The sequence below is a fragment of the Arctopsyche grandis genome, chromosome 3 (assembly GCF_051622035.1).
Source record: "Arctopsyche grandis isolate Sample6627 chromosome 3, ASM5162203v2, whole genome shotgun sequence".
Lineage (NCBI taxonomy): Eukaryota > Metazoa > Arthropoda > Insecta > Trichoptera > Hydropsychidae > Arctopsyche > Arctopsyche grandis.
In genome coordinates, this window is record NC_135357.1 from 6,922,023 (window position 1) to 6,936,110 (window position 14,088).

At 36.0% G+C, this 14,088-nt stretch overlaps 2 protein-coding genes across 3 annotated transcripts in view; one reads left to right on the forward strand and one right to left on the reverse strand.

Annotated features, from left to right (window-relative positions):
* The window catches only part of LOC143909810 (uncharacterized), a 231,333-nt gene that overhangs the window by 197,874 nt on the left and 19,371 nt on the right, over window positions 1–14,088 (forward strand). The window lies entirely within an intron of this gene.
* The window catches only part of LOC143909812 (uncharacterized), a 75,046-nt gene continuing 62,925 nt past the window's right edge, over window positions 1,968–14,088 (reverse strand). The window contains exons 1-2 of one of the 2 annotated variants that reach the window (XM_077428022.1): window positions 11,415–11,712; window positions 1,968–6,150 (exon numbers count right to left, since the gene is read on the reverse strand). In XM_077428022.1, coding sequence (XP_077284148.1) covers window positions 2,584–6,150; window positions 11,415–11,441 — 3,594 coding nt within the window. In that variant the 5' untranslated portion in view covers window positions 11,442–11,712 and the 3' untranslated portion in view covers window positions 1,968–2,583. Of the gene's footprint in view, window positions 6,151–11,414; window positions 11,713–14,088 lie in introns of those variants that run through there. The other variant, XM_077428021.1, reaches the window with a different exon arrangement.

The following is a 14,088-nucleotide window of genomic DNA, read 5'->3' on the forward strand; positions in this document are numbered from 1 at the left end:
GAAATTTCAGCATGCACAGCCCTTGAGGTCAATTTACATCGTTCTCGTGGGTCTATGGTAAACGGTACTATGTATATATAATATATATCAGTGGCATGCGGTGAAATTATCTCTCTTTTTGTCATACAGCCTTGTTTAATGTGCGCGTGCAGGATACGGGAGGAAAAGCCTGTTCCTCTTATTCCTGTTGTATCCTGCTCGCGCAAATTAAGTGAGGATATACGACGGGGGGAGAGAGACTTTTACCGCACGCCACTGATATATATACTAACCGTTTTTCATATGTATGCATGATAAACGAATATTTTCGACTTTTTCACGGTCACCAGGTTCTCGTGCATTGCCCCCTCATTCCACCCTCCACACTGCCTTCATTCCAATTTTTTTTATATTTTGGAAATCTCTATTATTTTCATTACTAACAATTTTATACCTTGGCAAGAATAGTCTATCTTACTAAAATCATTAAAGTTGGAGATGGAGTTTGGAGTTGGAGTCGAATTCGGAGTCAAAGTCGGTAAATTTTGAACCGAATTTTGTACAGATTTGTTATAACGTGCAAAATATACCACATTTGCTTGTGTAGTAAAAAATATTATTTAATAGTTCAAAAATACTTTTTGAAATCAAATTCATATGTTTTTAATAAAAAAGCTATACTGTATTATATTTGTAGTATGTTTCAAAAAATATTGAATATGCAGTAAAATGTTAAATAGGGACATATTATCAATAAACTTTTCTATTTAATTCGAACCACAAAGTGAAAAATCATGAAATGATTACAGCAAAATATATTTTTCAGCATAATGTGTATCAAAACGCGTTTTGGAAATAATCAATAAGCGCATTTAGCGAGTGTATTTACGATCAAAACAAAATACTTCAATGGTCCACGGAAATAGAGTCTGCACGTAGGCTAGCTCGTAAAAACAGAAATTTGAGGGAAAAAAGTGATTTTCCGTGTCAATCGCTCTAGGCGTTTAACATTTTTCGTATTCTTTTGAAAACGATCCCCGTTCACTTGGGTTTTTATTTTATTTTTTCGAATCTTACATGTACGCGGCCAATCCCATGAATCATGCGTTTATTTCTCGGTCGCCTTTTGATCTACGACTCCATTTTGTCTCAACCCATAAACCACACACTTGTCAGCGACATATTGTACGCGAGATTGGAAACATCAAAGACCGGTGACCGTAAAAACCATTTAAACCATAAAATAAAAAGATTGGACGTACATATTCGCCATACAAAATATTATTTACGACTCTTGCACTGGAGACGATTTTTCATTACAATTTAGACCGTTAAAATATTTCTCGACATTTGATCGTTTGGAGAGCTATAAATTTATATTAAAAAATATATATGTTTTTGTTGATATCGATATATATATTTTGCCTATAAATCACAATCATAAAGAGAAGAGTAGAATTTTTCCTCAATTAATTTTATAGTTTTATAATGTTATGGTTGAAATAGATACATCTTTTTATCTACATATGTATGAATATATAAAATTTATATTATGTTTGACTAGGGTAAAATCTATCACATAATATTTATCATTATCTAAAAAAGCACATTAATATAAATAGATACATACATAGGTACTTCATTTGATTATGCACTTTTAATTGTTAACATATATTGTCATTGAAAAAGTTTTATTTTTATATTCCAGCAATGCTAGTTGTATATAATCGTGCATAATAAAATTATTAAAATAAGTTAAATTTAAGAAAACAAACTTGTTTTGAATTTTTCATTAATTTAACGGTTTGGTATGATCGTAAAGTGACATCTACAGAAAAGTGATAAAACTATTATTGAAGATAAAACAGTTTCCTGTTTTATCATATTTGATCAAATTTAATTGAAAATATTCAGAACATATTCCAAAAATACGAATGAAACACATTATAAATAGCATTCGAAGGTTACTTAAATAAAAGAACTTTTTTCAATTCAAATTTTTAATTCATTGCATACAAACAATTTATATTTTATATACACATACATATACATTTTCAGATAAAATATAATTTAATAATTCATAATATTCAATTCATAACAAGTCCAAATGTAAAACAATTTGTTGTGAGTCATCATAAATTATTATCTTTCTCTATATAAAAATCATAAACAGAATATATTACACATATTGCAAAATAGAATCACAAACATTCGAGCTAAATCGACTTTGTTGTATTAATATTATTACATTATATAAAGTAGCAATTAAATAACTTATCAATTTACAATCGTTGTACACATCAACAACAAGTAAAGACTAATTGGTATTTTTGCATTCGTTGTGAGGTCACTTTCAATATTTAATAACACCACGTTGGCAAGAATCATGGTTTTTGTATTTATAATTATGCAAACAATAAATTAAATAGATATGTTTATTATAATTTGGTCGTTCTATTGATATGAACTCTTGCAATAGGAATTAAAACATCACACACTCATTCATTTCTCTCTATCACGGGCGACATAAAAACATCCTTACATTCAATTTTAATAAATATCGTTTAATATTAAAGGTTCAACTTCATAATTGTGTTGGAACGCTTACAAATAGGGTTCAATATATTTAATGGCAGTATTTGTGCACTTTTCATATAGAGGTGTCACTCGGCCCAACGAGGTAGTATTTTTTGACCTCATCTTGACGTCTTTAGGTTTCAACACATTCTTATGATTGGAACTAGGTGGTCTCGACGGAGTCAAAATTGACTTGGAACTCAAACCAGACGACTCCAGGAAGTATTCGAAAGGAAGCGTGCCGTTCGTTTGATTGGCATTCGCAGCATCCTTGGCGAACATTGCCGGCTCACACTTCACCGTATTGTACGAACCACAGTTGCTGCTCGAAGAGTTGCTAGATTCGAGATCTGAATACCGCACTGAGTCAGTTTCGACGCTGTCTATGTTCGAGAGTAGATCTGGTTTGTTTGACATTTTAGAGAAGTTTTTCATCGCCAGCTTCGACGCTTTGTTGAACGACTCGTAGTTCTCCGAGCCGATCTTTTTGACTTTCAAATCGTCTTCAGCTGTGAATTCTATTTTGTACAGGCATTCTGTCTTCTTTGTCGATGTGGTGTCGTGAGATTTGACCGATTCGGGTATGGTGTTGGTATCATCGGTCGTTGAATCTGTACTGCCTCCGTCGCTTGAGCCAATTTTATACTCTTCGGCTGTCGACATGTTGTTGAATTCACAATCGTCTATTTTAAACTCTTCGAAATTTTGCGACAAATCAAATTTTTCACACTCATTATCGGCGACTTCGAACGTAGGCAATTTGGTTTTGTCTGGACTTTTGACATAATTGTACTCTCCGTACGTTGCATACTGCTTCATGTTGTGCTCTGGTAATAGCATGCATTTGTTGACATCTTGCATGCTAGCACTTCTGTTTTTTATATCTGTTAAAATGCTCGATATTGAATGGCCCATTTGTATTGAATTTCTATTGTCTATTTTATTGTTGGTTAGTACATGTTGTGACGAGTTCATTGGATAGTTATCATGTTGTATCCTCGGTGGGGAACTTTCTTTGACTTCGTCATCTTCTGGTATTATGATCTCGGTCACTTGAGGAAGTTTGGGTATGTCCTTGTCGCTGATTTGTCTATTCGGAGCAATCTTTGATATTGTAGCCATTTTAGGTATAATAGTAGGGCGCCTTTCGGCTATGTTGGGTGAGAATTGTTCAGCGTGTATCTCTACGCTTGTTTGCGAATGTATCATACTTCTTTTGCCGGCACTGACTACTGGAACGTTTATCTCCGATATCGAACAGTAGTCGGGCTCGGTGCCAACGCTCGATTTGGTCGATCCGCATACGGAGTCGTGCTTTGCCCTGGAGTTTGGAACGTCAGCCTTCCGTTGAATTGACTCAACGGTTTCAGAGTTCAACAAAGGAGTGGTCGTCGGCAAAGCACTGTTCAGCTTAAACTTAGAAACTAGATTCTTCGGCTTCGGTGGTAACGCCGGCGGCACTCTAGGAACTTTTCTCCTGCACATCGTCACTACTTGACTGTTTCCGACTTTGATTTCCATGTCGACGTAATGATTAGCGTTCATTTTATTCTCTAAACTCATTGCCATATTTTTAACAACGGACACTTTCTTTGAGCCGTCGTTAACCTTGTTCACACTGTTTATTGATCTCGGTAAAGGAACTGGTTTCAATTTACTCTTTTGCATATTGCTTATGGGTATGTTACATGGCTTCGTTATAATCGGCTCATAATCGTTGCTATAAATGCTTTGCACTTCATAGTTGAATCCCTCCGAGTTTGTAGGAATTTCATAACTATGCTCCGAAGCAGTTTCAAGACTAAACTTGACAATTTTATTATTACTGCGCCTTATATCTGATCTTTGTACGTCTTTTTGGGATTTGTTAAGGATCTCTTCTCCGTTTCTTTTGACGTGTTCTTCGAAAGATATGCTATTTAAGGTTGAGAATTGTACTCTCTTCGTTGAAGCTTTCGGACTAGCCGATTCGTGAGGCCTTGGATTGTCAGTCGTGCTCTCGTCGAGTGAGTTTTGCAATAAAATTTGATTAACACACTCCAGTACGGGATTGTTCTTATATATTTCACAAGTTTGGTCTTCGTCTTGATCGCTCGCACTGGCATACCAATTTTCACTTGGTTCATTGTCAAATTTGTTACCACTCTCAAAACTTCCATTGACTAATTTGCTATTACTATTATTTGGCACATCTTTACGATTCGTTGTATTATCGTTGCTACTTTTGCTTTTGCTTTTTGTCTTTCGACAAGTGTTGGTAGGTGTCGGCAGGTACTCGGATGGTATTTTAGCCATCGCGTCGTTCATGACGGTGTCGTTGAATGTTGCAACTAAAATGTCATCTGCTGATTTGCATCTGTATCTGTTTAACTTCTCCTTCTTTATGGCATAATGGCATTCCAATTCAGGTTCTGGATCGCTGCTATTCGTGTACCAGGGTTTATCAATGTCTGCATTGGATTGTTTTTTGGATTTGCTTTCAAAATTATCGCTTGTTGAATAGTCTTGAAATGATAATCTTTCAGACAAAGGTTGTTTTCTTATTCCATGCAAATTATCAATTTTTTTACTTAAAGATTCTTCTCTATGAATATTTTTATGTAATCGCAACTGCACACTGTCGTTCAAAATGGTTTTTTCGCTGCTTTGTGACGCGTTTAGCAATTCGTCAATTCTGTTAGAAGCCCTTTCTATATCCTTAGTTATCTCCTCGCCTATATCATAATTTGAACAATCTTCATTCAAGCGGAATTTAGAGTCTTTTTCAGATTGAGCTCCATCTTCTGCACTGCTGCTGCTTACTTGACTCCTATTGCTTTGTCGCTTTTGAACTGTATCCAAGTAAGCGCTACTGTGTTTCCTACCAGAGAACTTTCTAGATCTTCTAGTTACATCTTTCCTAACAAAAGCTTGCTTATTCTTTACATAAGTGCCTCCTTTCGCTTGATTAAAACAAGCGTCACTGCTCTCGAAAACTTCTTCACTGGAACTTGTATTGTCATGGTTGACAAGCTCACTCTTAGGCAGCTGAAAACTTTTGCTCAGACGCGAATTTTTTTGAAAGTGCTGTTGCTGTTTCTCTTGAAAGCTGAGACTTCGCTCAAAGTTGTTAGGATTATGCGATTCAACGCTGTCCAAACTATGAAATTCTGGATCGGTCTCTATATTTGTCTGCTCGCTCGTCGATCCGATTAAATGTTGACAATTCCTACAGTACGTCGAATTCTTGAGCAGCGGATCTTGCTTCAATTTTTTGATTTGCTCTCGCTGCAGTTGCAACTGTACGTTTTTAGTGTGAAGCTGTTGGTTAATTTGTTTTTGCTCCCTCTTCAACTTGGCTTCTAGGATGAATAAAGCGTGAAGAAGCGCCGTGAGCTGTTGGTCTCTTGCCTGAAGCCGTTTGGCTGCTGTCGAGTTGTGACTAGCCAATTTGAGAGTTAGATCTCCAGTTTTTTGTTGCTGACGAGCTAAAGCTTCCGATTGAATCCTCAAAGCTCGATGAACATTGGCCAGCTCGCGTCTCAGCTCGACGACCTCTCCCGCACCTTGTCCATTTGAAGAATTGCTTCCACTGGCATTTCCGCTCGTGTCCATCTGAAATTATCAAAATAATCACGTTAAAATTTTGAAATTTCAATGATTCGACTTAAAATAACAACGCATACACATTTTATCGGAAAACATTTCCTTGTAATGAAATTTGAACGGAAACGGACTATCTTGCACAACGGAGTTCGTTACACTTCCGTCGTAGATTGAACCCCTGCGCCACTTTTTACTATCCAAAAGCGCATTTAACTCTTATCGACTAATTAATTTAGTACTAATGTTCAAAAGTCGATGGAAAGTCGTCATAGTTAGTTCACAGATGACTAATGCGGTCACGTAAACCTTCACCTATTACCCATTGTGGTCAAATTAACAAATTACTTTCCTCATTTGAGGCAATTGCACGATACATTATTGAACCATTTAACTATCTATGTATGTATGTATGTACATATCTGGATGTGAATCGCTTTTGGTCGCTGACTCCGAATTACGAAATCGTTGCAATGACACCGCAAAATGTCGGGCCCAAATTGGTTCGGACAAAGAAAATACCAGAAGCCCCTTTGAACCAGTGCTAATAATGACTAATTTGCGATAAGCTAGCACTCTTGTGCGAAAATGACACAAAGAATAGAGAAATATTCGCGACCATTGCGTGTACTTACCGCTATTACCGGAAGTATTTAGAAGAGTAAAAATAAGTAAAACCAAATTGAAAAAAAAACGACAATCAGTGGACACTTGAAATGAACAGAACGGTAAAGTATATATGTACGTCCATTGGGACATCCTGTTGATGGTGGCTGAAGTACAGTTAAAAGTAACGATTATAACGATTGAGAAAATCAACTCTGCTATAAACCATTTAATTGGATGGTAGTTTTCTAAAATGTCAAGTAGTGGCTTTTTTGTGATTGTTTTTATTTTCGCGAAAGAAAATCGGTAGCGAAGCAGTTAAAACAATGAAATGTTAAAACGATGACGGAACGAAGAGGCAGAAACAAGTTGAAGATAGTTGATAAGATATAATAATTTAAGGGAACACAAGTGCAGTTTGAATAAATTAAAGCGTTATCTTGACAATGTACATATGCTATCTTTACATACATACATACATTACAAATGCGATAAAAATAGCTGCATTATTTGTTAAAAAAGTAATCGCATTCTTTCGAGCGTCGAAACAAAACTTTTTTCATGCACTTAAACTTGAAATAAAAAGTGGAACATATTCGTAAGAAGAAAGCGAAAGTATTAACAAGTATACTATGTATACTAGTTTCCCCTTTTTTATTATATACCACTTTATATTCAGTTAAATTGAAATTGATTGATTGCAAAAAAAATAATTGACTTGACATTTCAAAGGGGAAGGGGACGTGGTGTGAAAATTGCATGTTAATAAACTACATTGTATTATTCGAGAATTTTGTCATGGAATGACAACAGTTGAGCACTTCCGTATCATAGACTTGCATAGAATAAAATAGAAAAAAAACGCATATAAATTCTTTGTCGTATCATTTCGTTACACAGTCGACGATAACGAGCAATTTTCTTTGCAATTTATTTATGGTTTGATAACAATGCGATCGGGCATGGTTCCTATTCGTTACCTCGCGAGCACGTATCAAACTTCTCGTATGAATAAATCCAACGATGAGGAAAATCCCTGACCCTAATGATTATGCACACATTTAATTGATTTCACTATTGTTTCATTTCCCCCTTTGCGATGGTTGCTATACGTCGCGCTACGGCAGCAAAATTCAATGTCGCCAACTGTCAAACGAGCGGTTAATTAATTCGAAGCGGACTTTTTTATTGTTTGTTTATCGGGGAGAGAGAGAGCTATTTTAAAATCACTCTCTCGAACAAAAGAGAAAGGTTTTCCACATTTTGATTTTTACGCAGACGGAGGACGGTGGCAACATCCGCCGAGGTCCGCTTCGGTCATTCGCGCTGATGTCGCTCTTCGAAAAGACATAACTTGGGCAACAGTAGGGCAAGAGAGAGGTGGTCGTGACGACAAAACGGGGCCATTGGGGCGAAGAGCGCCCCGGGCCGGCAGCTCACGGCGAGTATGCACACAGGAGACCAAAGGGGAAAAAATCTGTTGAACCGAACTGAATCACACAATGCCCACCAACTCATATGTATATTTCGCTCGAATCGTGGAAGACATTTACATATTTAGTTCGAAATCTGCATTTTTGACCGTTAAAATGCAAACGGTGCGTGCGCGCATGTACGGATGGAAATCGAGCTGTTACGACTGAACCGCTCCCGATTTGACTTGACGTTTGAAGTTGGGAACAATACTAGATTTCAACGTATCAACTTTTTTTTCAATACATTACGATTACTTTTAATCATAATAATATAAACACGTTTGTATGCTTTTTCATAATATTATTGCTTGAAAATACGTATATATTGAATGTTTCATAACATTTATATGAAACTAACATAGCCCCTTATATGGGATTTCATATTAGAAAAATTAATTTGAAAAACAAAAGAATTTTATTTTATTTAAGTATTTATATGAGTTTATATGAAAACAAATACATACGTGCAGTCTAAACATGGTTCTTTATAAAACCATTAACTTACTAAAGCATATTTTTCAATATAAACTTTATTTTATAACTTTATTGCGTGATATGTATGTATGTTTGTAAAAAAACTTGTAACATTTTATATAATAACATATTTTTTGTTTAATATAGCTCACATTTCGTAAGTCTGCTTATTCATAAACTCAAAAACAGAATAGGCTTGTAAAAATACAGGTAAGTTAGTTCCTTCTATAATATCATATAACATATTGTTCTGTACATCTAATAAAATCTATTACACATGCATAAACTTTTTCATACTATCTCTGACTTATTAATAATATATAGTGTGAAAAAAAAAGTTTTTTTAAAACATAACTCTTCTATACATAATTTGTATATAAAATTATTATTTTGAATAAAAATGTCAATAATTTTATTTATTGAAAACAATCGGATAAGAGGCAAACTTTTTCCTGAATTGTAATCGTAAGTGAAACGTAAAGGAGGTATGTAATAAAAAGACAAGTTACAGGCGTTTAAATAATTAAAATCTGACAAAACGAGAGGGTGGCGGAAAGTCAAACATAGCAGGTTACTGACCCCTAAACGTCAAGATGTCCAAAATGTTTGCATTTTTAAACGTGTCTATTACGATTATTTTTCACCGTCGTATTGGCGGAATTGATTTAAATATCTATCGTTGACCAAACCGCGCAAAATGGCAACGTTTCAAAACGATCGGAAGAATGTAGGATATAATATAATAATATGTTGTCAGACCAATGAGCCAAGTGAAATATAGAAGAGCCTTGTAATAAAAATAATAATGAGCTAAGTGAAATATAGAAGAACCTTGTAAAAAATGTAGTCTTACGAGTCGGATAAACTGATCCAAAGTACACACTGGCGGCTTCTTATCAAGAAATTTGCATGTAATTTAACAATGTTGAAATAAAATGAATATTAATTTCTTCGTACGCAAACGTCAAATAAACCACTAAACATAATTACGTATTAATAAGATTCAAAAATATTCATCGTTCGTTGGCTCGAATCTCTCCACTAAAACTATACGGATCGATGAAAGTGTTACCGTGTCTATTGAATGAGGCCACTCGGCTGATCATTATCCGTTCATTAGAATTCAACATTGTAACATCTTCCGATACACTTTTCGTTTGTAATGATGCCGAAATGTGCTAATGAATATTAATCATTTCGGCTACGCTATATGTCGCAAAATATTCAATGCAAATTCAAAATTAATACAGCCTGTCAGCTAGTAGTACACTGAACTTGCACATTGAATACAATTATTTTTAAAATTGCTGCATTTTCATGAAACAATACATGCGTATGTAAACTAGAGAGGGGCGGGGGAGGAGATTGCGCATTAATTTAACACGTCGTCTTCTCAATTTTGTAAGGGGCACAAAGGTGTTAGAGACGCGTCGACAAAATGGTGTCTTTTCTGCGGTTGTAATTCGCATCTGAACAAACATAAACAAAGAACACATCGCGTCGATGCCGATAACGAAAAATGTGGCAGTTTGGAAAATAAACACCTGATGGTGACCTCACGAAATAGCTAGCCAGCTTATTAGTACATTCAACATACATACAAAAATTCTTTAAATTAAAGAAAATTCAATTGGCAAGTGTACTATAAAAATCGTTCAAACCTTGAAAAGTCTTTTTTAAAAGCAAACCCTTAATTAAAGTTTAGAGTGAAAAAGAAACGAAATATTTTCGCCAAACGTTTGAGATTGACCAATTATGAACTTTCTGCTTCGTACATGCATAATAACGTTGCTCACGCATAATTACCGGGCAGTTAAAATGTTATGGAAAAAGGATCCGAATCAATTATAACAATTAAGACAACGACCTTAAATGGTCCAAAATATAGAGAAATGAAGACAAACGTTGCCTACCATTATCAATCTTTGCTATTACACTACGGAAAAGATTAAGGGCGAAATCACACAGGGAAGAACGGCACGTCATGTGCTTGACTCCCCGCTGTGGGGGTTCTCCTACATTTCTTCAAATATCAGATACACCGTTAGCGATCACTGTCAAGCAAGGATAAAATTTTACCAAAAACACTCCAGGGGGTGATTTTGGAACGATGTGTGTTGGGCGTGCCATGAACATGTGCAAGGCATGCCACATTTTTTAGCATGTTTAAAAGTATTTAATAAAACTAATAAACAAACGGTAGATAAACGTCAACAACTATCTATCCGGGCATATTCCAAACACATCTTACACGATAATTTTGCACCATCGTAATGGCGGAGGATCCATTTACTTATATTGATGACCAAAATGAGCAATATGGAAAAGTATGAAAACGATCGGATAAGAGGCAAACTTTTTCCTGAATTGTAATCGTAAGTGAAACGTAAAGGAGGTATGTAAAAAAACCAAGTTCCTTCTTGTGTGATTTCGGCGTACGTGTGTTGGATCCTTTTTGCAAAAGTCTATCCAATACCATTCAGAAGCACAAAGCTTTTGTTATCTAAAGCTTAACTTTACAACTCATGCGCACCCTTATCACGCGTCCTAATGTTGGGATCAATATATGTAATACCACTGACAATGACGCACAGTGCACTCCACGCGTTCCACTTTTTTTATTACCAAGTATTAAAAACTATTAGTATATTAAATTTATCGCGCGTTCTAAATTACACACACACACACCATACACTTCTCGTAAAATTAATGTTCACGCACCGTTGCGAACACTAGAGCCAACTGCATTCTTGCATTGGCGATGCAGCTCACTTGAGTAGCGACCCTGCACCGGCAGCCACTGAAGCCGGACTGATCGCCAGTTTCACTGGTCGACCGGTATTAGCAGTATATGTGTGTGTGTGTAGGAGTCGGTTGTTATCAAAGTCGCGACACCACGTCTGTTATCGAAGGCCTCCGTGACGTCACTTGTGCTTTCCGGCTTTGTGATCGGATCGGTTCCGAAGCATTTGTGATCTCCACCAAGAAAACTATGCTGCTGAAAGTCTCTCAAGTGACTGGAGAATGGAATGCAGCAAGAAGAGCAGATATTGTACATACCAGCGTTATCGGCTTCTTGCTATCTCTAGATAGTACGAATGTTTGTATAAGAATTAGATGAATACCAAGAGAGTATGACTAAAAAAAATGGTCCTATCTGGAGATAGTCCCTTTCGACCATAACTTCCATATTATAATATATATCCCGAGAGGAATCAGACTTGCAAAATTACAAGAGGGAATCATCCATAAATAACATCTAACCCTAATTCGCAAAACCGATAAAATATAAAATCAATAATTTCTGGGAATGAAAACAGGAGGGAGGTCAAAATTATGTGACGTCATTTTTAGATGAACTTTGAGGACGAAATCACACAGGAAGGGACGCGACACATGGTGTATACTGGGCATATTCATGGTATGCCCAGTATACACCATTCCAAAATCATCCCCCTGGAGTGTTTTCGGTAAAATTTTATCCTTGTACTAGCTGAACCCGGCATGCGCTGCAATACTACAATAACGCATGCAATTCCCGTTCCCGTTTTAGGTGATGGTTGGAGCTCAACTTCAAAGCAGTGTCGTCATAAACCACATGGTAACGTGGTTACCAACGAACACATTTCCTTGACTACACAATGGCGCTTCAAACTTTCGCGTCGGTAAAATCGTAATTACGAATATTATTATTAAGATGTTTTTTTTTTCACAGTAAGCTTCCCGGACATGCATACAATAAATCTTGAAAGTCCCATCGTAATCGGTTGAGTGGTTTAGGAGCCTATACGAGACAGACAGACAGAAAGTCAGACAAACAGACAAACGGACTTGCTTGACAGTGATTGATAATGGTGTATCTCGTATTTGAAGAAATGTAGGAGAACCCCCACATCGGGGAGCCAAGCACACAACGTGCCGTTCCTCCCTGTGTGATTTCGCCCTAAGGCATGTTTCAAGAAAGAGTTACCGATTTACATATATATTTACTTTACAATTAGGCTCGAAGGTCAAGTCAAAACTTGATTTTTTACATATAATAAAAATAGTAATTTTATGATAACAATATTGATGAAAGTTTTTGAAATAGTGCGTGCATATGTCAGGATGTGAATTTTTGATTGATGCACAAAGGATTATTAATACTCGGCTATATGCTACATTTTTGCAGTTTAATTTTGATCTGTGCATTTGAGTGTTAATTACTATAATTAAAATTGATGTGAGTATGTCCAAAACTTGAGCAAGATCTTGGCAATTATCTCGAAGCACGATTTGGTCCTGTGGCTCACATTAGTCTACGTCTGCAGTCCCTTAATTGGTCAAAAAATTGCTCAAAAGCAACCGTCGTCTTCGGCTCCGACATACCAAAGCCAATTAAAACACTCAATTAGAGAGTGCGAGATATTAACGATGTTTTCGAAAAATTGTAGTAAAAATTCGGTCATCTTTGACGGATTCGAAACTTTAACAGAAAAGAAGATGAAAACTGCTAACGATTGATACAAGCCGAAAACTATTATTTGTGAAAATGTGAAAACGAAAATAATGCTATTATTGTAAGCTTTTAAAAGTGAAAAAATCAGCTCACACGTGTCATCATCTTCACAGTTGAAACAGTACAAGTGAAATTACAGACGATTTACATATGTACATGTAAACCAATGCGATTAACATGTAACGAGTGTGTAATCTTATTTCTGATCTCAATTTAAACAGATTACTGAGACCATTATCTACGTACATATATGCACTACTGGATCATACAAATAGTATTCTATTCACGACCATTCCGGTCGTGATATGCACAATAGCATTCAGAATGCAAGTTCTCGCTAGGGAAATATATTTTGTAGAGAATATTTAAGTTTAAGTTTTAAATTTGGACCATCGTGGCATTACAGGAATCCCCAATGCACCAAAATGGTTGAAAAAAATACAGAGAGATAACAAAAATACATTTAAACAAAATCATAAAAAACTTAATTAGGGAAATGTCTTGCACATAATAAATAAGAACCAGCCTTAAAATACAAAACACCCCTGAGAGGCCCAAATGGAAGAGAAAAGATCAAAATTCCACTTATAAATCACATTCAATTATGAAAATAATGATGAGCGCAGGCTACCAGACAAATACATACATAGGTTAGAATAATATCCGATAATTTACGCTCACTGAGGTGGATAATATGGCATTCAGGCTCAGCAGCAACGATTTAATTGACAAGTCGAATAGCTCTTGGAATAGGAGCCATTCAAAAAAGAGCTGTGAGACCATAATCCTACTCCTTTTCTTTTGGGCATGCTTGGGTATAATTCCCTTGAACTTCGGAGAAACTTCTCGTTAATTCGTTTCGTTCTCCAGCTATTGCGTGGTAATACGTCATGCCCG